The sequence below is a fragment of the Helicoverpa zea genome, chromosome 2 (assembly GCF_022581195.2).
Source record: "Helicoverpa zea isolate HzStark_Cry1AcR chromosome 2, ilHelZeax1.1, whole genome shotgun sequence".
Classification (NCBI taxonomy): Eukaryota; Metazoa; Arthropoda; class Insecta; order Lepidoptera; family Noctuidae; genus Helicoverpa; species Helicoverpa zea.
In genome coordinates, this window is record NC_061453.1 from 198,045 (window position 1) to 222,407 (window position 24,363).

The 24,363-nt window shown below is 41.9% G+C and overlaps 3 protein-coding genes and 1 long non-coding RNA gene across 7 annotated transcripts in view; 2 read left to right on the forward strand and 2 right to left on the reverse strand.

The window, feature by feature from the left end:
- The window catches only part of LOC124637867 (formin-like protein 5), a 50,437-nt gene extending 35,236 nt beyond the window's left edge, over positions 1-15,201 (forward strand). For 3 of the 4 annotated variants that reach the window (XM_047174591.1, XM_047174608.1, XM_047174600.1), the window contains 3 exons: positions 926-1,085; positions 10,468-10,695; positions 14,152-15,201. In XM_047174591.1, coding sequence (XP_047030547.1) covers positions 926-1,085; positions 10,468-10,682 — 375 coding nt within the window. In that variant the 3' untranslated portion in view covers positions 10,683-10,695; positions 14,152-15,201. Of the gene's footprint in view, positions 1-925; positions 1,086-4,083; positions 4,233-10,467; positions 10,696-14,151 lie in introns of those variants that run through there. The other variant, XM_047174619.1, reaches the window with a different exon arrangement.
- Positions 822-23,709, reverse strand: LOC124637912. The gene is made up of 2 exons (XR_006985304.1): positions 23,043-23,709; positions 822-2,592 (listed from the first exon to the last, which is right to left on the reverse strand). It is a non-coding gene; the product is annotated as an uncharacterized LOC124637912 (long non-coding RNA).
- On the reverse strand, positions 15,192-19,406 carry LOC124637900 (delta-1-pyrroline-5-carboxylate dehydrogenase, mitochondrial-like). Its single transcript, XM_047174631.1, has 4 exons — positions 17,508-19,406; positions 16,647-16,901; positions 15,454-15,594; positions 15,192-15,371 (listed from the first exon to the last, which is right to left on the reverse strand). Exons 1-4 carry the CDS (start codon positions 18,741-18,743, stop codon positions 15,246-15,248), a joined length of 1,758 nt encoding a protein of 585 aa, XP_047030587.1. The 5' UTR covers positions 18,744-19,406; the 3' UTR covers positions 15,192-15,245.
- Positions 20,286-23,428, forward strand: LOC124637885 (delta-1-pyrroline-5-carboxylate dehydrogenase, mitochondrial). Its single transcript, XM_047174630.1, has one exon. It carries the CDS (start codon positions 21,011-21,013, stop codon positions 22,709-22,711), a length of 1,701 nt encoding a protein of 566 aa, XP_047030586.1. The 5' UTR covers positions 20,286-21,010; the 3' UTR covers positions 22,712-23,428.
- Positions 23,710-24,363: the final 654 nt, after the last annotated feature.

Genomic DNA, 24,363 nt, shown 5'->3' on the forward strand with positions numbered 1-24,363 from the left:
CCACTTGGAATATGCATCTGAAATATGGAATCCCTGCTATCACCAAGGAGTACCGTATCAATCAGTTAACTACCCCAATCTCTGTAAAAAATTTCATCTTTTACCACTGGCTAATCGACGTGACATCTCTGACTGCATATTTTTATTGAAAACGGTTCAAGGTGATATAAATTGTTTTGAAATTTTATCGTCTTTCTTTTTTAATGTGCCAAGTAAATCCAAAAGGTTCAATCCACCGCTAAGCGTACCATTATCAAATACAAATTACAGGCAAAATTCTTATTTTGTGCGTGTGTGTAGATATTTTAATAAGGTGTGTAAGCAGTTTGACTTTGACATATTTAACACAAGTGTGACTTCGGTGAAAAAGAGTTTAGCATTGAATTTCTTTAAAAATTAAATTATTTGTTCCCATCTTTCAATTCAATTTCTAATACTTAACATTTCCCTCAAAAAATCCTGTAGCAAAGTTATTGGTTTTGCGTTTTTAATTATTGTTTTTTTTTTTTTTGTTTTTTGCTCAGGCGTTATAAGCAGTGTGTTGAGTTTGTTCCACTGTCCTTTTTTATGTTTAACTAGTTTTAGAAGTGAAGACTTGTAATTGGCTGTCAGTTAGTCACACAATTACCTATTATATGTACTTAGCTGTAAGTCTTCCATGCTCATAAATAAATAAATAATATATTAATATTATAAATATTAGTCCTCAGGCTCTGGACTATCTGCAGTTCTGTACCTTTCAGTGAAATTGCTACTGTAGTCCTGGCGTACAAACAGAGAGACAGAGTTACTTTCCCATTTATGAGAATAAAATAAGGCTGTGACAGTCAATGATTATAATTAATATTGAATAGTATGAGTATGGTTGGTAAGGTGCATCCTCGCGAGTGTCCCGGTAGTGAGGAGTGATGTGTTGGTGTTCCAGCTGAAGCTGCAGTTCGACGACTCGCTGACGCGCACGTTCGAGTACCCGTCGGAGACTTCGCTGTGCGAGGCGGCGCCGGGCGACGCGCCGCAGCCGGCCGCGGCGCCGCAGCTGGCCGAGTCGCCGCTGCACGCGCCGCTCGCCGCCAACACGCACATCTGTAAGTACCTGCGCGCGTCTGCCGCCCGATCCCCTCGCGTTCTGCCGCCTTTACCACACAACTATCTTTTGTCATGATTGCAACTAGCAGCAAGCCTGCTCTGTCTCGTTTCTTTGCCACCTCGTTTAATTGTGAGAAAGTATATAAGTAGATACTATCAAAAACATCTATTGTAAGAGGATAATTCTTATATTGAGCAATATGAAATGAAGAGCGCGATGTTTAGAAACATGTGCGAAGTGGTTGCCTTGGCGGGGCAGCGACAAGCGCGATTATTGAGATAAGGCAAGTGGCGCACGTGTACTCTGCACTTGAACAGCTTCGCGTCGGCCGCGAGCCGCGCGGCTGCGCCCCACCTTACTTAACCGACTTTATTTTTGAGCCAAACCAATGCCATGTTTACAAGTTTAGTGCCTTAATTCCATAGTGTATGGACGATGTCACTTCCAAAGAAGAGGATATCTAAAATGTGGATACATCCCCTAAATTTATCAGAATGGCACAGCTTTCGCATTGATACTCTACCTACAAAAGCTTGTAAACATGTGCGCCAGGCATAAGTAACGTAGTACGGCAAATGAACCACTTGACAAAATGTTATGTTACCCAGAGGTGCAGCTACCATTTTAACCCGTGACCCTGATTGTTGCCCCTGCCTCTGCTTCTGCTTCAAACGCACGTAGTGGGATATCTTTTATCAGTATTTTTCTCCGTGAATGCAGAATGGGGTGTTAGAGTATTTTGAAAAGGCAATTTAATATTAAATAAAGAAAAATGTTTACTAACTTAAATTGGTAAAACTAGATTCAGCCACATCACTATTTATTACGAACTAAAAACCTGCAACACTAGAAATTTCATTTTACTGACTGGAGTTAATAATGTTTCTTTAGAAAAGGGTACGTGAAGTTCGTTTCTGTGAATACTGTAAAAACATGAAACTAAAATCTGTTGATGATTCAACTAAATGTAATGTGCCTACTCACAGATACTCAGTAACAGTCACGTAGGTATAATATATATATGTACACCATACATAAGTATGAAGACACTGAAACAAAACAATTCTGTAAAAATAATAAATAAGTGAAGTGACATGTTCACGGTACAGTCGAGCCACACAGATGAAGTATCACTATTGATATGTGCACTCACAGCGTGAGGGAGTAAGCCCAGCGCGTTCCTCCTTCCCTCTTCGTGGTTCATGTTTCGCAGTTTGGAATTAAGGAAATTTATTACTAACGCAAATATACTATAAATAGTAAGTTAGGGGACTATTGCTGCTTTTTGGACACACTCAGAGACACTGAGTGCGGGGGTTTGATTCGCAATTTTTACACAAGTGGTTGTTTGTGCGGCACGTATGCGTCCCACAGACGTGCAATGGTGCGGCCCGGCGCGGGGCTCGACGCGGGGCCCGGCGCGGAGCCCGGCGCGGCGCCCGGACTGCGTGGACGGCGAAACCTTCGTCTGACATCGCGCCTCGCCCGCTATGCTCGACGAAAATCTACATCAATTAATATTTTAGTAAACTTATTATACATATTATAATTTATCAATGTAAATTGAGCTTGATTGAGTAAACAAGACACCGCTTTGTTTTGCGCTCGCGTTATTTGATTCCTTGTAAGCTGAGTGCCACGCAACTTCGACACTTGCGTGGCAGAAGTTAATGCGCCTGCACGAGTAGAGGTCGCTCGATGGTTATTTGTTCTGTGTGCGATCGACTGCGCATGCAGACGATGTAGAATTTATTTCAACCCAACACCTTAAATTCATGCTTAGAACGAGGCAGATGTAGACACGGTAGCGACGTAAGCGGCGCACATAGGGGTATTTTGCATTTCTAGCCGGGCGAAATTATAAGTGCAGTTTTTTCTGCTGTAAAGTAGGTAGGACTTACTAATAAACTCTTTTGCAAAAAAAAACGGGCACCTAGGCGAAATCTTGGTTTTGAGGACTTTAGGTGTATTTCAAAGGGTTTTAATAGCTGTAGTATGTTACTAGCATCAAAAGTGTTAGCCAAACCTGCGTGAGAGTGTATTCTTAATTTGAATTTTGTAGATTTGCTAAGAAACTGGTTAAACTTTGTTTTGGACTAATTCCTGGTAGGATGTTCGTGGGCGTTTTGAAAAGTTTTTGACGTGATTTTAAGAAAACTAACAATGCAGTTTTCATTAATAATTAATGTACCTTTCTGTTACATCAAAACATTTTTAAAAAACTATGCGTATTTGATAAAATTTTCACCTGCTCTAAATGGTCTATGCTGATGATTGATGGCAATGTTAAGAGTTTCGGTATTTTTGCGTAAAACGCTCTATTGTTTAGATATTGTACCCACGCGGTTTAAAATGACTCTTTCTCATAAACAAACACAGTTTAGAGGAGTATCAATATTATTCAATATTTTGGGCTGCGACGAAACCGTCACAAGTCGGATCCTATCAGACTTTGACATTTTGAAAAATCTTGAAATTCTAGAAAAAACAGAAAATAGCGCATAGACTATGAGCACGAGGTCTTAAGGTCTCGTAATCACTGATTTTAAATAACCTCGCCTATTGGGAAACTCCGTAGACCTCTTAAGATCTATGACTCTGAGCGTTCAAATAGCGGGTTTTCATCACACGGACATTTTATTAAATAAACCTGTCTAATCCAAAGTTTTCAGGTATCCGCAGCACTTTCCTGCTTAAATCATAACAATAATTAGCTAACTGGTCATTTTTTAAAAAAAACATACGTTTGGCCAATAATTTTGAATTCATGACTCGCTTTCAGCTAAATCATCGTTTAGTAACCCGACACCTATGGAGTTCTCGAGAGCTTCAACGCGGCAATAATTTGACTTTTTGGATAGTTTTAACCCTTTTCGTCATTTTTCATATGGTTATTTTTGCATTTATCACCAAATTTGGCATTTTTTAAATGTCAAAGTGTGATTGGAGATGAGTTGTGATCTGGCTCTACTAACTTTAAATTTGTTTTGTCGCAGCCCAAATTACTGATACTGATACTGAAAAAAAGGGACACATCGATAAACAAAATATGAATAATTTGTTGGAAGAAAGAAGACGGATCACAATCCATACAATATTGCCCCGGCATTTTGCAAAACCGAAAATCAACAAATAACAGCGAAAACAGAAACAAAACTCAGCTAACAAAGAAACACGTGGCGCATACAAGGCGTTAGAGCACTCGCAAGTAGTCGCAAGCAGACTAACAAGACATGATATGACTGAATTAAAAAAATAGGGTGGGTCTATGTCCAACTTTTAAATATTTTTCCATGAAGCTGGAAATGAATTCTTTAAAATCAAATTCAAAAAGAATTCTAAAAATTCTTCTCTTTAAATTGTGCAATTTTAATAAAAATTAATGTACAGTAAAATAAAATATAATAAAGCCGTCGAATGACCTGGCTGAATGACATGACCTTTGTCTAACAGAATTTAATCGAAGTTTCGCATCACTATTACTACTGTCAGTTGAAACGTCATACGGATCATGATTCGCCGCGCGGGGTTATAATGTGTGTGATATCCATAGATGTAATATAATAAACAAGATTGCGCACGCTCGAAATATATATTTACAAAAATGAACTCTATTCCATCGCAATAAGGTACTAAATTTGTTGCATAATACACAGAGGCAAATCCGAGGCGAGAGGGATAGTTAGAACGGAGGCCGTTTGTCTCTTTCTAACACCTTGCCAGCATAAAAAAATGTTGTGATCAACAGTTTTGTCTTCCCAAAAAAACAATTGAATCACATATATTTTTATCTTATTTTAACAATTGTAAGTCAACAAATTAATAAAAATCACATTAATTTATTATAATTATTTATATAAATTATTATTCTTAAAACATAAACAACATAAATTTTTATTTTGTTTTTTTCTAGCGGTAACCCTGAACATTCTTGGCGCGTAATCAGCGTTTAAAATGTTGTTTATATTTTTTGTATTAAATCAATTTAAACTATTTAAATGGTGAAAAAGTGTTGCGTTTATACTTGCAAAAGTGAATCCTATGGTGGTTGCAATATATCGTTCCACAGGTTAGCTAATAATAACATTTTCGTAAACCAAACAACTAGGGTGCCCATGAATTCTTGTAATGAGTGAAAATATGGGTGATGGATTTTAAAACTGTTGTACTATTGTTATAGCTTCCCAAAAAATGAAGAAAGGCGAGACATAAATGGCTCAGCAGTCTATATATGAAGTAGAAATACAAAAAAAAACAGTCTTCACTTCGAATCTTCCTCCTTTTATACTGCTAATTCCCGCTATTAAAAGCCTTTATAAGTATCTTAAGGTCACAAACTGCGTAAGTTAAAACTTCAATACCAATCTGCGTTTAATAATCTTAGCAAATTCGGATTTGTCTCTCATAGCTTAATCTCATAGTCACCCTATTAGAAAGGGACAGACAGCCTCCGTACTAACTGTTTCACTCGGCTCGTTTTTTGGGTTTATATGCGCAGTCCTGTTTACTAATATTATGTCTATGGTGATATCTATCATCTGACAGTGTTTGTAATACGTTACAACAGACATCGTTAGCCGGAAGCACTCGGAAGAAAATTATAATCACTGAAAAGTACTATTCATTAAAAAACTGTTCAAAAATTTTGCACTTTAAAATTGATTTTGAACCTACAATACACGTAAACATTGGTAAATCTAACAACTGTTTTTACCTGTATTATGATAATCCATAATAGTTTTGGTTAAAAGGCTGAATGCACCCAAAACACTCTTTCTCTCTGAATTTAAAATTTGGAATTTTTTTGAGAGAGAAAGAGAGAGAAGCCTGTTGACGCGATGTTCGTAACACACATATAAATTAATAGCTTTAACACGAGGTGAGTAATCAAAAATAAAAATTAACCAAGTTCTGTATTTACATATGGACTCGTTAATGTTACTTTAACAATGTACGTTGATAAGTAATACAGATATTTTTGTTGGAAGATCATTTTAGAGGTAAGTTCACAATTTTTTGTATCAAGAAAACATTTCGACAACGTGTTTTAAAATGAACAGGATTCTCAGAAATATGTTCAAGATTTATATATTTTTTTTTCACCGTCAGAAACTGTATAGATTTGGCCAAAAAATTGTTTGAGGCAAGCCAATTTCGGCATTCAGCCCCTTAAATAACTCACAATAAAAAAGCTCTGAGGTATCAAACACGGTACGTTTTTAATGAAGTCAGTAACTTCGCCCGGCTAGGAGTGCAAAATACCCGTATGTGCGGCGGCCAATTGGCCTGTCTGCCACGGATATACTAAGCATCAATTCATAGAATAGTAGATATTTCTTTTTTTTAATTTGTTTTATTTTTTTTAATTTTTAAGAGCTATCTTGAGGCTGATTTAGATAATGAACACATTCAAGCTGAAACTATGTGGTCCAAGTTTGTAGAACGAAAGCTGCAGAAATATTGGGCGTTTCTAAAGGGCCTTTTCGCTCTGGAAAAGATTCCACGTGGTGGAATGACGAAATAAAACAGGCCTTACTTTCCAAGAAAACCCAATTCAAAGCTTGGCAAAGTTCACAATCAGATGATGATAAGGATAAATATAGATAAGCTAAGAGACATGCAAAAACCTGTATAGCGAAGGAAAGAGCGCATGCAAATCAAACTTTTTATGATATGTCAGCGTCAGCTAAAACGGAAAAAGAGATATTTAAAATTGCCAAGCAAAGACATCAGGCCACAATTGATATCAAAATGAACAGATCCCACCAAAAACATTAAATGTAAAAAAAAGCCAATCCTCTACGCAATTCCTCCACCGTAAAAAGTTTTGAGATCGCATAGAAGCCAAGTCCTGTTCAACTTTATTTGTAATAATAAATCAATATTTTGTGACTATATCAATAGTTTTGTTCACATTACAATAATATTGACTTGGCCATGAGCACAATAAACTACAAATATAATACAGCATATCTTGGAGAGGGGAAAGTCAAACATGAAGTTTAATATTACAGAATTAAATACTTTTAGTTTATTTAATTGTTATTAAATGACCGTCAGTCAGTATCATCCAACATCAATGAACTGCACATGTACTATGGCTTATGTTTAGTCCATGGTGATCTCAAATTCCAATCAGTCCATAATCAGTCCAATCGTAAAATCATGTCCATATAGAATTTATCAATTCAATGGTATTTACACATTATTTCAAGGAGCGACTTTTAACTTGTGCTCACGGCCAAGACAATATTATTGTAATGTGAACAAAACTATTGATATAGTCACAAAATATTGATTTATTATTACAAATAAAGTTGAACAGGACTTGGCTTCTATGCGATCTCAAAACTTTTTACGGTGGAGGAATTGCGTAGAGGATTGGCTTTTTTTTACATTTAATGTTTTTGGTGGGATCTAATTTATTTTTTGTAGGTCTCTTTCTTCTCTAAGTATAGGTATAACAAATTAAATTAACTTACATGCAACTAACTAAATATGTACACAACATTTTTTTTTAAATAAACTAAAAAATTTCAAAATTGTCGAATTTTTTAATCGAATATCTTTAAGAATGAAAGAGATTTATTTCAGAGGTAGATGGCGCTATCACATGAAATTTGTTTTTTTTTTTTAGAACTACTTATACTAAGCTATATAACGAAACCATAGCGCGATTTAGACCAGGACAACGCCATCTATCATGCGAGCATGCAGTATTTGTCGCACTGCATTAATATGAAAGATTTTATCATTATTCATTTCATTTTAACCTAGCTTAAACATAATAACAATACACCACACTACGTAACAATAAAACAAATAGTAACATTTTGTACATAAATAAATAACAAAGTTATCAATGCAGTCAAAATTCATACACAATGTTCTTGAAAAACCGCAAATATAAATTTGTTTCCTATTTTTTTATTAAGTTTTAAGGTTTTTATAATTTTCCCTTTATATGTAGCTAATAACCTATCTTGGTGCCAAATTTGAAGGTTCTAAGTTTGCTAGAAGTACCTTAGACTTTTGATGATCGGTCAGTGAGTCAGTGACAAAATGGTGTAACTTTGATCGCTCATAGCTCGTAAACTATTTATTCAAATGTCTTGTAATTTTGAGACTGAGCTTGTTCTAATACTTACTCTTGGTCATCGAAAACCTAAACTCCTAGCTTTGTTCACATGGAAGATACAGGGGGCTGAAATAGCCGCGAAACGCTTCGAGAAAAGATGGTACGGCCGTGCCCGCTTTGCTCGAGTCTTGGCTGGGGCACTGCCGTGCCCTCAGATATATTAAGAGCAAGGAGCAAGTGTTACTGACGGATAATACACAAATTATGCAACGCTGGCAAGAATACTATGAGCACCTAATAAATGAAGAATTCCCTCACGAAGATCCTACCCCCCGCGGTAGGATCTTCGCGAGTGATTTTAAATATCTCTTCTTCCGTTTTAGCTGACTCTGACATATCATAAAAAGTTTGATTAAGTACGCACTCCGAGGGATCAAAAGTAAGACGGCGTACATGAAATGCCCCTTTAGCGGAAATGCAACTCCTGAATCTGTATGTATTGGATCAACACCTATCCCCACAGTAAACAAGTTTAAGTAACGCCGGATGCCAACGTAGAGACCGATGTTGCACACCGTGTAAATGTAGCGCGGCAGAAATGGCGGTCACTAACAGGAGTTATGTGTGATACTCGTATGCCCATAAGAACAAAGGGTAAAGTGTACAAAACAGCCGTCAGGCCCGCCTTACTGTACGGTTCCGAATGCTGGACAGTCAAGAAAACGCATGAACAGACAGCACATGTAAATGAAATGAAGATGCTGCGCTGGGCAGGTGGGGGACCAGAATGGACAGAGTTCGGAACGAATACATAAGGGGGAGCTTTAAAGTGGCACCAATCACTGACAAAATGACGGAAAATCGCCTTAGATGGTATGGCCATATTATGAGATGAGACGAAGACCATATAGTAAAAATCGCACTAAACTTGCCAGAACAAAAGAGAGGTAGAGGCCGCCCGCCGTTGACCTGGTGGTCAAACATCGAAAGAGACCTTAAGAAAGCCCAATTGCCAAAACTGACAACACAGGATAGACCAACCTGGCACCGTAGTGGGAGGAGACCCGACCCCAGATAACGGGAACAGGGACGGAAGAAGATTATTTTTTGAAATTTCTTTTTTAAAATGATGTTTTTTTTTTGCTCGTTGCATTTTTTTCTGTTTTTAACTGACGGATAAAAAGGGGTGTCATAAGTTTGACGTGTTTGTCTGTGGAATCTCCCGAACGGTGAAGCTATTTAGATTATAAAAGGTAACTTATATGCGAGTGTGCTGCTTAGACTCGTGTGGATGAAAGTAGAGAAGCATGACCGAACGTCTACAAATATACTCGGGTGGGGGCTCAATGTTCTGTTAAAGATTCTGGACCACCAGTTTTTTTTTGCGCACTGCTTAAAATTCATTCCTGTATAAGCCCAAACACGAGGTAGTTTACGTATTCAGTTGTCGAGTTCCCTCGACCTTCTCTGGTCTCCATCATCAGGTCAGCTCCAAACCTTCACTGTTGCAAAGGTCTCGTCAATATGAATAATATAGGCCCAAACACGAGGCAGTTCACACATTCAGTTGTCGAGTTCCCTTGACCTTCTCTGGTCTCCATCATCAGGTCAACTTCAAACCTTCACCATTGCGTATTGTTATCAGACATACGCCTTAGTGTCAAGTTTTTATCCTACGTATGCCTACAATTTTCGAAAGTTGCCTTCGATTTCTCAGGGTTTCCATCATCAGATCCTGACCTGATGATTATGGGACCACCTGGGAGGAAAAATTTTGTAAATTGGTCTAGGCGTCTTCGAGTAATCGGTGAACATAAAAATCCCGACGAATTGAGAACCTCCTCCTTTTTGGGAAGTCGGTTAAAAAAATCTTACTAATGATCTACCACGAATCCAACATGGCTTCCCGGTTTTTCTATATTTTTCATTGAAAAATAAGAAGAAAAACATTGTATTTGTCGTTAAGTATATTTTGAGGGTGCTCAATAGAAAGTCGTCGCAGGCGCCATGCTACGCCGCCACTGTGTAGAAATTGAACAGATACAATTTAGATTCGCTATACCCATACATGATAACTATAAAGTATTGTGACTGTTTACATACCGATCCTGTTTTATGGTTTTGGTATGTAGTCGGAAAGCTTCGTACAAACTGGACCTTTCAATGTGCACAATGTAATCACATTTTGGACTCTACCATCTTTCCTGGTTATGCTACAGTACGCGCACATCGGAACAGCAAGTCTGTACGAAGCTCCCTATAGGTGGACACCGTCACCAGCAGAGCGCATGCATGTTCGCAGCGTCGGCGGCACTGTCGCGCTACACGCCGCACAAGACGGCGGGCGCCGCCTTCCAGCTCGGCGTGACCCGGCGCGCGGAGGGCGAGGCGCGCGAGGCGGGCGAGGAGCCGGCGGAGGCGGAGGCGGAGGCGGAGGCGGGCGACGCGCGGCCGTGCGGCGCGGACGCGCGCTCGTGGAGCGAGGCGCGGACTCACGCCACGGACCTGCTGTTCTAGTCACACGTCGCAGGTACTCGCACTGTGCCCGCTGGCCTCTCTAAAGTTTGACTCATCGATAAAAGATAAAAAGTCATTTATTCAAACTAGCCTGAAAATCACCACTCTTTGAAGGTCAAAGGACATTGGTCAGATTGGTATACCCCACCAATAGCGATGTCATACATATCATTGGATAGGCCTTTTTATGTAGAACAACATTTACTATGACAGCTTTGCTGAAATGTTTGTCCGTTCTGAGATATAGATCAAAAACTGAGCAAAAGTTAAACTAAAGTTAACTTAATAATCTATTGATATCTCAAGTTTTTAGAGGAAAAACTAAGTTCCACTAAGTGTAAGTCTCCTGAGTCCTACCTGCTGTTCCCGTTAGGGTCCATAATTGTTACTATTATTTTTCATTTCAACCTTATACTGTACCAACTGGATATTGGGCATAATGATAAACCCCACCAATAACAAAGTCATGCATATCGATGGATAGGTCTTTTAAACTGGAACAACATTTACCTACTATGACAGCTTTGTTCTATTGTTTGTCCGTTCTGAGATATGGCTTAAAAACAATGCTAATCAACACTGTAATCTGATATTCTTTGAAAATAACACCAATGTCTTTATTTTTTTATTTTCTTTACTTTTCATCATTACTTTCGAATGAGAAAGATTTAATGATCATGAGAAAGAGAAACTCTTGTCTGAGTAAGAGCCACATGTGTCGATCGATAATAAGGATCATAAGCAAACGCTTGATGCGGTCGGTCCATGGTCTTACATGGGTAACAACAGAAGACAAAGAGACTGGCAACCAATCTTACGAAGAGGTATCGAGTTGCCCAGATTACTGGGGTAAGGAGATCAGAGAGGCAATTACATCTGGTTAGTCTGGAAGCCGACCGCAAGATAGCCGGGAAAAGGCTAATAAGATCATATTGAATTATTTAAATGTACAAAGTAACGTATGAACGAAATGTGGATATTATAGGTTACAGTATAGGTTGAAATGAAAAATAATAGTAACAATTATGGACTCTAACGGGTATAGCAGGTAGGACTTAGGAGACTTACACTTAGTGGAACTTAGCTTTTCCTCTAAAAACTTGAGATATCAATAGATTATTAAGTTAACTTTAGTTTAACTTTTGCACAGTTTTTGATCTATACCTCAGAACGGACAAACACTTCAGCAAAGCTGTCATAGTAAATGTTGTTCCACATAAAAAGGCCTATCCAATGATACGTATGACATCGCTATTGGTGGGGTATACCAGGTCCCATATATTTGTGCCCATTGTCCTTTACATAAGAAAACCCCCAAACCCAAACCCACCACACCACTTACTATGTTTTTGCTGGGAGGAATTTGCAGACATCATTACCTGAGAGAAAACAGCATTCCGCAAGGTATAATAAATGTTCTCAAATACTGGTATAGATGTTACAGCCATAGTGATTAAATATATATTATACATAATCACTGATCATTATATATATTACCCAAATTGACTTGACAATGTGATAAATTAATTACTTTATCTGGATATTATTCATAATAGCTGGTCAAAGTTGGCCAAAGTAATAAATATCGTAGGTATAACCAACTTGGTACTGACTAATTCTTAAAAACGGTTTAAGTTATTGTCGACGTTTTTTATGATAAATCATCAAATGATTCCTCCCGCTGTGGTTTAGCAGCGTGAAGGTGTGTCGGACTGTTAGTGACTTAAACCCACTGGGGTTTGCTGAATCTCTTCGAGGAGCGCGTGGAACAACGCGCGCTGCCGAGACGGGCCCGTGTCTTCTAAGAGACGGAAGGACGAGGAGCCAACCGAAACTCACAGCCCACAACCCCACGCCTACGGTGGCCGGGAGACGTCACTCGACACCCGGCGCCCGGGGTGTCTTCTTCGTCCATGGCAGCAGCTGGGATGAGAGGTGTGAACTTCTCTAGCGTCTGCATGTGACGACAACATCCCATTACCTCTCACCTCGGACTATGGCTTGAACCAGGGCCGAGCACGAGAGGTCACCGTTGCCTATTGCCTTGACGAGGACACGGCGGTGCCCTTCCCAGGCAGGGCACACCAGGACTGTGAGGTTCACCATGTCCTCCGGGCCGTCCACATAGTGGCCCGAGTCACACCTCAAAGAGGTGACTTTTCGCTACTATTATGGGCTGCCCTGCACTGTGCTAACTAGCTTTATTCGAATTATATTAAGGTCACCCCGGACCATGGCTTGAACCAGGGCCGAGCACGAGAGGTGATCGTAGCCTATTGTCTTGACGAGGACACGGCGGTGCCCTTCCCAGGCAGGGCACACCAGGACTGTGAGGTTCACCATGTCCTCCGGGCCGTCCACATAGTGGCCCGAGTCACACCTCAAAGAGGTGACTTTTCGCTACTATTATGGGCTGCCCTGCACTGTGCTAACTAGCTTTATTCGAATTATATTAAGGTCACCCCGGACCATGGCTTGAACCAGGGCCGAGCACGAGAGGTGATCGTAGCCTATTGTCTTGACGAGGACACGGCGGTGCCCTTCCCAGGCAGGGCACACCAGGACTGTGAGGTTCACCATGTCCTCCGAGCCGTCCATATAGTGGGCTACCAGACACTTTGGTTAGTTAACATGAAATAATAACGTTTACCTACTTGTTTTATTACATTATCTAAGTCTATGGAGATATTATATAAAATTGCTAGTTAATGTGATTAATTCTGTTTCAATTATCACTTTATCCAAATTGAGTAGATATTATAAATAATAGCTAGATTATATGTATAATATGCAGACTTATTACTTTGGCTGTAACATAGACATCAAACTAACTATGTAAAATGGGCAGATAGTCTACTCATCCTTATCAATTAAATTGTGGAGTCAGGCAGGGGGGACTTAGCTCCCCTATTTGATAACTATAATGTAATGTCTATAATGTTATTTGATATTTATGTGAGGGAATTGGTTCGTGAGCTCAACAACATCAACGTCGGTTGCTCAATAGACCGTCAAATAGTCAACAATATCAGTTATGCCGACGACATGGTGTCGTTAAGCCCTTCCAAAAGTCAAGTGTTGCACTCGAGTGCAAAGATTTTTCACCTTGTGCTCTTTTGATTCCCTCGCTATCTATCGCTCAGGATTCCAATTTTCGCTTGCTCGGTCATCCAAATTCAACCCGCGGTCAAAAAGCAACTTTGCACTCTTGTATAACAAATAACTAAGTATTATTGATGTCCTTTTAGATCTGCTAACTACATGGTGCAGCTGCACATTGCTGGCGGAGCGGAGCGATGTGCGGCTGTACCTAGTTCTAACCGCTATACTACGATAAAGGCTGCACCTACCTCTAAGCGAAGATACGAATATAAAACTAAGTGTAGCCGCCTGCACCTAGCTGTAGCTAGCTAGAAATAGGTGTAGCCGCGGTTCGATTATGAAGGTTTTAACGTTGAGAACTGGTCAGGTCGTCGAGACTCCGGATGGCAGAGACACGAGAGCGACGGCTCCGGCGCTGCAGCCTGCTCAAGTACTTCGCGTAGGTTAACGTGCATCGAGTCATATCCGTAGGTGCCTGTCGATACATTGCTGTCGACCTACAACACGTTATCACTGGTAACCACGCCCGACTGATTAGCTGATAACGACAACGCAACTTTTGACATTTGGAAGCATTTAAATATAATTATGTATTTTAATATAATAGGGTGTAGATATAATTAGTTGATACTAAGTCTATGAGGGTGCATAGACAATTATAGAAGCTGTGAGGCGTGACCGCGGGCTGCGCGGCTCGCCCTTGTATTGTGATCGCGCTCTACTCATTCCATGGCATTCCTAATTTGTACTGTAACAGTCTTTTATTGACAATTTTATAAAAATTTACAACATTTAACTGAATTGTTATGACAAACAAACTTAATGTATAATTGAAACAAAAGGCGTATATTTTTATAGTATTTCTTATGGTATATTATAATGAATGAATAATGATACAAAATGTGTTTAGATTCCTTTAGTTAGTGAGTATTATTGTAACCGACATCGATAGCTAGGAGCTGTGCGGTGCCGCAGCACCGCAGCACCGCCGGCCGACACGTACTGGCCACGTTGTCACAGTGTCATAATTATATAATATTGTTTGTAACGCTTGCGCTGACCGCGGCGCAAGCGCAGGCCGCCCGGCCGACACTTGCCAATGCCTAGTTATATCGTACTTTATGCATATTATGACATTTAGGTGATTCTTCAATGTAGTAGTTTTAACTGATATGTACTAATGCAATATATTGCGATTATTCTTTGTAAGTAAACTCAGGTGCGCACCGGTGAGATCTTGATAGTGATTTATAAGGAACGTGTACAAAAGAAGTTATAATATGTAATCATTACTAGTAGTCGATAGATGCCGATGGTAGACGCTGCAGCCGGCGGACAGCCGGGCCGCGCTATCGCATCCTATTATACCCAACATGTAAACATTCTGATTTGCAATAAAACATGGAACCGACTCAAACTGACGTTTTATTACATAGCATCCACTACAACAGCACAGGAGCATCACTTGACCACGACGGTGGGCGGCATCTCGTCCATGTAGGAGTAGGTGACGTCAGAGCTCGTGCGCAGCGCCTCCTTGATGGAGCGCTCCGTCGCGAACTGCAGCAGGTACGACATGGCGCCCGCCTGCAACACGTCCAGCTCAGCACCGGCCCCGCGCCCCCCGGGCCCCGCGCCCCCCGGGCCCCGGGCCCCGCGCCGCACTCACCTTGGCGCCGCTGGAGCTGGACTTGCGCGTGCCGCCCACCGACTGCTGGCCCGGCAGCTCCTCGGAGCAGCGGTCGTTCAGGTACAGCGTGGCCGAGAAGTCACGCAGCGCGCCCACTGCCCACTGCGCCCACGCCGAGTCCTGCGTCCGCCCACACTCACGTTTCAGTCATCTACTCTTATTGAAATCATTGATGGAAAACAACCCATTCCAAACTGAGCTTATGTACAATAAAAAAATGCTGCAAAGTACCCATTTTATCCAAACTTATATTATAAATGCGAAAGTAACTCTGTCTGTCTGTCTGTCTGTCTGTCTTTCTGTCTGTCTGTCTGTTCTTTTCTTCACGCCTAAACTACTGAACCGATTTGTGTGAAATTTGGTACAGACATAGTTTGAAACTTGAGAAAGGACATAGGATAGTTTTTATTACAAAAAATAAAAAATAAAATTTATTACGGACATACAGTGCCATCTATTGGTCAAATGTCGAGCTGTTCCTATGCTCCGTAGATAGATGGCGTTAATCGCGCAATGGTGTCATTACACGTGTTCGGTTCATGTTATTGTTTTAATTCATCGGAAAATCCATCAGAAAAATGTAAACGGGCAAAACTACCCATGCTAAAAATGCGATAATACCTAACTCTGTCTATCTGTCTTCCGTCACGCCTAAACTACTGAACCGATTTGGATGAAATTTGGTACAGACATAGTTTGGAACTCGAGAAAGGACATAGGATAGTTTTTATCCCAAAAATCCTGCGGGAGCGGGAACTTCTCAAAAATCCCGCGAGATCGGGAACTATGTGGGTAAAACCAAAAATCTGCCGGAAGTCACTATTCCACGCGAACGAAGTCGCGGGCAAAAGCTAGTATGAATATATTTCAGAGTCAAAGTCCGGGATAAAAACTATCCTAAGTTATTTCTCAAGGTCAACTCTATGTCTTTACCTTATTTTGTTAGTCAGTTTCAATCAGTGGTTTAGACGTGAAAGCGTAACAGACAGACAGATATAACATTTTATAATTTTTACAGAATTTCAGAGTTACTTTCGCATTTATAATATTAATAGGGATAAATGTGTTAGTTTTTGCCTAATAACAATTTTTTAGCTGGCATTTATTTGTACTCCAAAGCGGTTCAGGCGTTTCTTTTATCGTTCAGTAATCGAGATCGTGCGGTTACTCACTCGAGCGAATATAGAGCCCGTGATGGCGTAGTGCGTCTGCGCCACGGCCCACACGAGCGCGTCGGGGTCGTTGTCGGGGAAGCCGCACACGGCCAGCACGGGCCCGCGCAGCTCGTCGCACATGAGCTCGTGCGTGGGCTCGGGCACCAGGAACACCGTGGGCTCCACGAAGTAGCCCACCGCCGGCTCCGTGCGCCCGCCGCACACGCGCCGCACCGTGCTGTCAGCTGCCGCGCGCTCCAGGTAGCAGCACACCTACACCCGCATTTAATCGACTAATATGTTCTTACTCTGACCCAAAACACAATAACTATGAGCAGAATACCTAGCCGAGTGACGAGCAAGCGATGCGGTAAATGCGGTTTCTCCTTACAATCAGGGGCCCGTAAGAATTCAAAATTGAATAGAAATTGAATCGCAATAGCAGTTTTAACCATATCGGGCATTCTGCTACTAATAAAAGACCAATCGTATTCCAATGACATTCGATTGGTTTGCGATTGGTCTACCATTTGGTCTACCTATACGGTAGTTTGCTCTACAATCATATTGCAATCGTAAGTAGGTACCTAATTTGCAGACTATGTGATTCATTATCGAATGACAGAAAAGAATAAAAACGTTTATTTTAAAGAAAAAATAGTGGAATGCCACATACGCTTTAATCGTAGGTAATTGAGTCGTGATTGGATCTCAGTCGGATGTGAATCGAAGGCCACTTAAGTAAAATAGCAGAATCGTGCCCCTGGGTGACTCAAGATTGTATGATCTAATTCAGTTCCTAGCCTTATGTTTGTTTTGTGAAACCGCATCGTTAGATAAGTTTAGGTAAGATATAAATATAATAGGTAGATGGAAAACCTTATAGTATGCGTCTTTCGAAGCGAGCGCTGACGTGAAACATCTGTAGTCGAGCGGATGGCAGACCACGAGCGACTGCGCCACCTGCGCGAGGGCTTGCGTAAAGCGATCCAGCACCGACTCGGCGACGAAGACGCGCGAGCACGACGTCGCCTTCTGCCCCGCCATCTCGAACGCCGCGCGCGCCGTGCACGCCACGGCGTTGGACAGGTTGGCGGACGAGTGCACCACGTGGAAGTTCTTCCCGCTGCCCGTGCCAACGACACGCGGAAACCGGAGATAACTATGTATGCGATCCCCAACTGTGCGCCATATATGTTCGAGTGTGCGTGTCGTACCCCCGAAGGTAATACCCGCCAGGTCCGTGCTCGAGCACACCGCCTCTAAGAATCGGTTCTCCTCGGCGGGCACGAAGTTGATGACGCCGGGAGGCAGCCCCGCACACTGCAGGCACTCGAGCACGCGGTAGCACGCCAGTACCGAGTGGTCGCTAGGCTTCCAGACCACACAGTTGCCTAAAATCGTTGGTATGATAGCCAGCTGTGCGGCGTGGGCGAGCGAATTGTCCGGCGTGATGGCCGCCCAGAATCCCTCGAGGCCATGGTACTGGTTGTGATTGATTGCCTGCTCGCCACCGTCGATCACGCTGTTACCCTTGGTGAGCTCCCGCATGAAATAGCATCCGAACCGCAGGTAATCAATCAGTTGACACATGTTGAGCTCTGCCTGGATCGCCGTCATCGCCTGTCCGATGATGGCGGCCGCGATGACGCGCTGGCGGAACACGCCGGCCAGCAGGTCAGTGGCGCGCTCTAGTATGCCGCAGCGCTCGTCCACCGACGTGCGCTCCCAGCTGGGCTGGCAGGCCGTGGCCATCTCCATGGCCATTGTGATCGTATCCGGCCACGCGCGATGGTAGTACGCGGCAATTTGCTGATGGTCAAATGGCATGGGCTGCACGCAACAATCCCCGGAAATAGTTTTCTCCGGGCCAATGATGAGAGGGATGGTCTCAGGGCTGCGGCTGAGCGTGGTGAGCTCGTGCGTGAGGCTGGTGCGCTCGCGGGTGCCGGCGCAATGCTCCAGCACGCGCTCGTTGCGCGGCGCCTTGGGGAACACGGAGCACTGCGGCTGCAGCGCCGACGCCGGCCGCGCCGCGCGCGCCATCAGCCGCACCTGCACCACGCCGCACAGTCGGCACACTACGCGCAGCTCTACTGACACCACTCGGATCATGCTCGCTCAATATTCTATTTTGCTTTACACTATAATTTTGAATTTTAAACCTACAGAGAGTTTTTACCTAACGATTTTTTTACTATGTCAAAAATAGAAGTTCTGTTTGTTTTTGTGACTACATATCATACTGCGATTATTGACACTTTGTTCGAAAGCAAAGAGGTAAGACCGATAATTAATAAAAATTCAGAACAATAATTAAAACAGTAAATAGGTAGTCATGCGTTAAAGGTGCGCTGATAGCGCCTGTCTTCATGTAGTCCCTGCGCTGAAATAACTAGACCTATATCAAATTAAGATCAGCGGTCGGTGGAGTTATTTCTTGATCTCGGGTATGACAAGATGCGTGTTCCTGTGCTCTCTAAAGAGCCTTCTATTTTTTTGTGGCGAGACTTCAAGATGAGCACGTAGGTATAAGCCCACGCACGCAGTTCGTATATTAAGCACGTTGCAAGCCAACGGTACTGTTTCCTGCGAATGCGCAGAAATAAGCCTTTTAATCCTGACGATAAGCGGAAGAAAGTGCGCGAACAGCTAGTCATCATCTCCCGAGCCTTTCCCAATATAGTTGGGAGCTTCCAGTCTTATCGGATGCAGCTGAGTTCCAGTGTTTGACAAGAAGCGACTGCCTATTTGACCTCGTCAATCCAGTTACCCCGGCAACCCATGGGCAACCCAATACCCCTTCGTTAGAATGGTGTCCGACTTACTGGCTTCTGACTACCCGTAACTACTGCAAAGGATGTTCAATGACAGCCGTGACCTACAGTTTAACCTGCCCTCCGAAACACAGTCATTGGTATCTAAGATATCCTTAGTCAGTAGGTGCATACAAACTTAAACAAGTTGGATTGGTACCTACTTGCCTGACCTATTTTCGAACCTCGCACTCGTACTTGAGAGGTTGGCGGTTGAAAGTGCGGGAACAGCTAGTATGTAAATGTAATCCACATCAGATTGCCACTTTCCCGCTCAAGTCGGAGTTCTAAAAAGACTGTTGTCGTTTTTAGGGTTCCGAACCCAAAGGGTAAAACGGGACCCTATTATTTTTGCTCCTCTGTCCGTCCGTCCGTCCGGGCGTCCGTCTGTCACCAGGCTGTACCTATCTCATGAACTGTAATAGTTAGAGAGTTGAAATTTTCACAGATGATGTATTTCTGTTGCCGCTATAACAACAAATACTGAAAACTATAATAAAATGAATATTTTAGGGGGCTCCCATACAACAAACGTGATTTTTTTTTTTTGCTCATTTTCTAAATAATGGTACGGAACCCTTCGTGCCTCCTGATTCCGACTCGCATTTGGCCGTTTTTTTTTTTTTTTTTTTTTAAGGCTGCCCGCCCACCACCGACAATTTGTGACCGATCTTTTTTACAAAAAAAAATCGACTTTTAAAAACAAAAAATCTGTCTGAGCATTGCTCTACAGAAGACAGTTTCCGGAGGAATCGCCTATTTTTATTTTGAAAACATTTTATGAGATTCGATTAAATCTAATAAATAGTGTAAACTTGGTTTACCATTATCATCATGTACCTGTTCAAAAAACTATTTTATATTTGAATTTCCCGCTATCAGTTGAAGTATTCGTCTTAAAGAATAAGCAGAAATTAAAGACATATAAAATCCTTCTCTTATAAATATATTTTTAACCAAGAACAGTTTAACACAGTGCATTAAATATTATGCGCAGCTGGTTGCGCAATGCGCATATCGCGCACGCAGTGCTTCTTTCTTTTGCTTCGGGTCGGTAGTAGCAAACGTCATCGTCTACTAGCCCTAGAACCTCAAGTCTAGTCTAATCCCCGTCGGCATTAGTAATCTCTGGTCTATTAAAAGCTCAGTATAGTTGTGCTGTATATAAAAAAATATCGAATATAATAAAAGAATCTCAAAAATATTGCCATACCTACTGTATCGATTTTAATAACATCATCGGTTCTCTCAGTCAGAAATGTCAAACTGAAACTTATTGTGATTCTTGGAGTAATTAAGTGTGAAATAATTCAATCAAATCATATTGTAAAACCTACATATAGCTATGTGCCACTCTTTTCACTGCAAACAAAATGTGATGGATTAGTGAAGGTCACAGCTTCCGTGGAAACAAGTATCGACGTCAGTTACCGTATCCGCGCGTTTTAGACTTGAGCGTTTGTGAACGACACGGTTTACGTAACGAGAGCTTGACATTACTTTTCACGGATAAGGTGAATAAAATTCTTATTGTACCAAGGGAAAGAATTAGTGAACTACACCAAGATGTTAAGCGTATGGACGAGGACAACACGCGCAGGGCGCGTTCTGGAGCGCTCGCTGTCGAGTATTGTAGAATTGCCCAAATTCCAAGACTTTGGCGTACAGAATGAACCAGTGTTGGAGTACCGGGAGGGCAGCGGCGAGCGCGCCGCCCTGGCCGCAGAGCTGAAGCAGACCGCCGCAGTCACCGAGGAGGTGCCTATCGTGATCGGCGGCGAGAGTATCCGGGAGGGCGAGCCGCGGTTTCAAGTGATGCCACACAATCATTCCAAGAAGATTGCCAAGTTCTATTATGCAAGTGAAAAAACCATACAAAAGGCTATTAAAGTGTCGGTCGACGCCCAGGCGCGTTGGGATCGCACGCCGCTGCAGGAACGTATTCGTATTTGGCAGAATGCTGCTGAACTGATGGCTGGTGCCCACAGGCAAAAGCTCAACGCTGCCACCATGTTGGGTCAGTCTAAGAGCGTCATCCAAGCTGAAATTGATTCTGCTGCAGAACTAATTGACTTCTTCAGATTCAATGTATACTTCTTAAAAGAGAATGCTAAGTACCAACCTATTTCTGAAAACCCTTCAGTCACAAGAAACTCTCTACGTTTCCGTGGTATTGATGGATTTATTGCAGCTATAAGTCCTTTCAACTTTACAGCTATTGGGGGTAACTTGGCATATACACCTGCTCTCATGGGTAATGGTGTAGTGTGGAAACCCTCAGACACAGCTCTTTTATCTAACTGGAGGATTTTTAACATTATGCGTGAAGCAGGACTCCCAGATGGAGTTGTCAACTTTGTTCCAGCAGATGGACCTACTTTTGGACGCACAATCACATCATCTCCGGACCTGGCAGGTATCAACTTTACTGGTTCCGTACCAACATTCAACTGGCTTTGGAATGAAGTTGGAAAAAACCTAAGTCGTTATCGTAACTATCCCAGACTTATTGGAGAGTGTGGGGGGAAAAATTATCATTTTGTGCATCCTTCGGCTGATATTCAATCTGTGGTCACTGCCACCATTCGGTCTGCATTTGAATACAATGGACAAAAATGCTCAGCCTGCTCAAGGATTTATGTTCCCAAATCTCTTGCTGAGCCAATTAAGAATGGCTTAATTCAAGAGCGTTCCAAATTAAAGATAGGCGATCCTGCAGACTTCAAAGTATTTGCAGCAGCGGTCATTGATGATAAGGCCTTCAATAGAATTACCAGCTACATAAAGAATGCGAAGAACAACCCAAAAAATAAAATAATTGCTGGAGGTGAATTTGATGGCAGCAAAGGCTACTTTGTACAGCCCACTATCATTGAAACTTCGGATCCACATGATAAACTTATGACTGAAGAGATCTTTGGGCCCGTGCTTACTATGTATGTCTATGATGACCGTGAAGTTGACAAGGCAATGGCTCTCATTGGATCATCAACCAAGTTTGCATTAACAGGGGCAGTATTTGCGATGGATAAAACTTTCTTGCAAAAGGCTCTTGATGAGCTCAAGATGACAGCTGGGAACTTCTATATAAATGACAAATCAACAGGATCAGTTGTTGGGCAGCAGCCATTTGGCGGGGGTCGCATGTCCGGCACAAACGACAAGGCAGGTGGGCCTGGCTACGTGATGCGCTGGACCACACCCCAGTCAATCAAAGAGACCTTCGTGCCTCTGCGCGATATCGACTACCCCTACATGCGGGACTAAACTCGGAAAATAACAATACCCTTTGAAATTAAAGTATCAGTACAATAATAATAACCACAAACATATTCAATAAATTATTTATCAATATGACCTACTTAAGATTGCAGAATAATTAGGCTTAATAGATGTTATATGATATGTTTTCTCACAATGTAACTACAAAGTATTATTTCTTTATGTATTGATTAGATATTTAGAGATTTAAAATAACTATAATAGAGTAAATAAAAGTAACAAATTACAATAATATACACAAGAACAATGGGTGTATAATTCGTAAAAGATTGCTTGTGTATAATGTTGTAAGGTAAACAAAAATGAATAGGGTTACCTGTTATGTGAAGTAGTGCACTTATTGCATTAGACTTGTTGATTATAATGGTGAAATTAATGATGTAACTATTTGTGTAACTTGTCTGCAGCGGCGACTGTCCGCGCTCGCTATCGCCCTGTGACTGTCTCTTATCAATTCTTATTTGCTCTTAGTTCTTATCAGTAACTATTTTATTTATGTAATATTTGATTTCCAGCTTCGCGTGCTCTCTGCCTCTAATAATTGCATTTATGCTTTTTGTTACCTTAGTACTACTCGTTTGTTGTTTAAACGTAACCATTGTTTGTTATTTAGTTTATCATTTCAGGTGCTAGTTCCTGTTACTTGTTTACCTATATTACTAAGTTGATCTTTAATTCCAATAAAATATAATATATGAATAAGAATTTCGTTTTATTTAAGTAATAGGCTTTTATGTAATAGGCATTTGTGAACAAAGGCTGTTCATAAATATTTTTCCGGTTTTGCGAAATGGCGATACAAGATCGTTATTTTTTAGAACACTAGAGTCTAGGTCCTAGACAGTTTCTTATACAAGACTAAACATATCTAGTAACACTGTAGACAGTGGTGGATTTACAAATTTGCCGCTAGTAGGCCATCCAATTTTTGCCACCCCTAATGGCTGATTTATATTGAGTCAGTAACTGACGTCAGTGCTGACCCGGCACTGCCATCGTGTAAATTGATTTGAAGTCAGTACAATGACTGTAACCGTCAGTTTTCGGCGCCTACACTGACGTCAGTTACTGACTCAATGTAAATCAGCCTTAGGGCCGCGTTTCCACTGACGCGGAGCTGGGCGGAGAGGAGCTTAGCGGTGCACAAATTGACCAATGACTATGCTTGAAATCTTCGCTCCGCTTCAATGGAAACAGTACGAGCGGGGTGGAGCAGAGCTGAGCGAATATTCATACATCGAGGCGGTGCAGTGCGGAGGACAGCGAGCATTGGGGTGCAGAGCGGAGGACAGCGGGGCGGTGCGTGACTCGGGTGCAGTGTGTCAGTTGTCTTCGTTACGTCACTAGGTGCATTCAAAATCTTCATCGCTCCTCTCCGCCCAGCTCCGCTTCAGTGGAAATACTGACCACTTTTCACCGCTCTTCTCAGCTCCTCTCCGCCCAGCTCCGCGTCAGTGGAAACGCGGCCTAATGGTTGTGAGCAGGGCTGCCATCTCGAATTTCGTCGAACCCGGACAAAGATTAAAAAAAAACCGGACATTTGACGTAAATCGCATTTTTTCCCCGGACGGCTCCGAAAATCATCATTCATCCTCCGAGCCTTTTCCCAATCATGTTGGGGTCGGCTTCCAGTCTAA

What these genes read in the sequence shown, in the direction of transcription:
- LOC124637900 (XM_047174631.1), bottom strand. Translation starts at nt 18,743, where the DNA reads ATGATCCGAGTGGTGTCAGTAGAGCTGCGCGTAGTGTGCCGACTGTGC. An exon ending in CGAAAGACGCATACTATAAG is followed by an intron (nt 16,902 to 17,507) that starts GTTTTCCATCTA and finishes ATGCGGGTGTAG; the next exon opens with GTGTGCTGCTACCTGGAGCG. An exon ending in CGGGCTCTATATTCGCTCGA is followed by an intron (nt 15,595 to 16,646) that starts GTGAGTAACCGC and finishes GGGCGGACGCAG; the next exon opens with GACTCGGCGTGGGCGCAGTG.
- LOC124637885 (XM_047174630.1), top strand. Translation starts at nt 21,011, where the DNA reads ATGTTAAGCGTATGGACGAGGACAACACGCGCAGGGCGCGTTCTGGAG.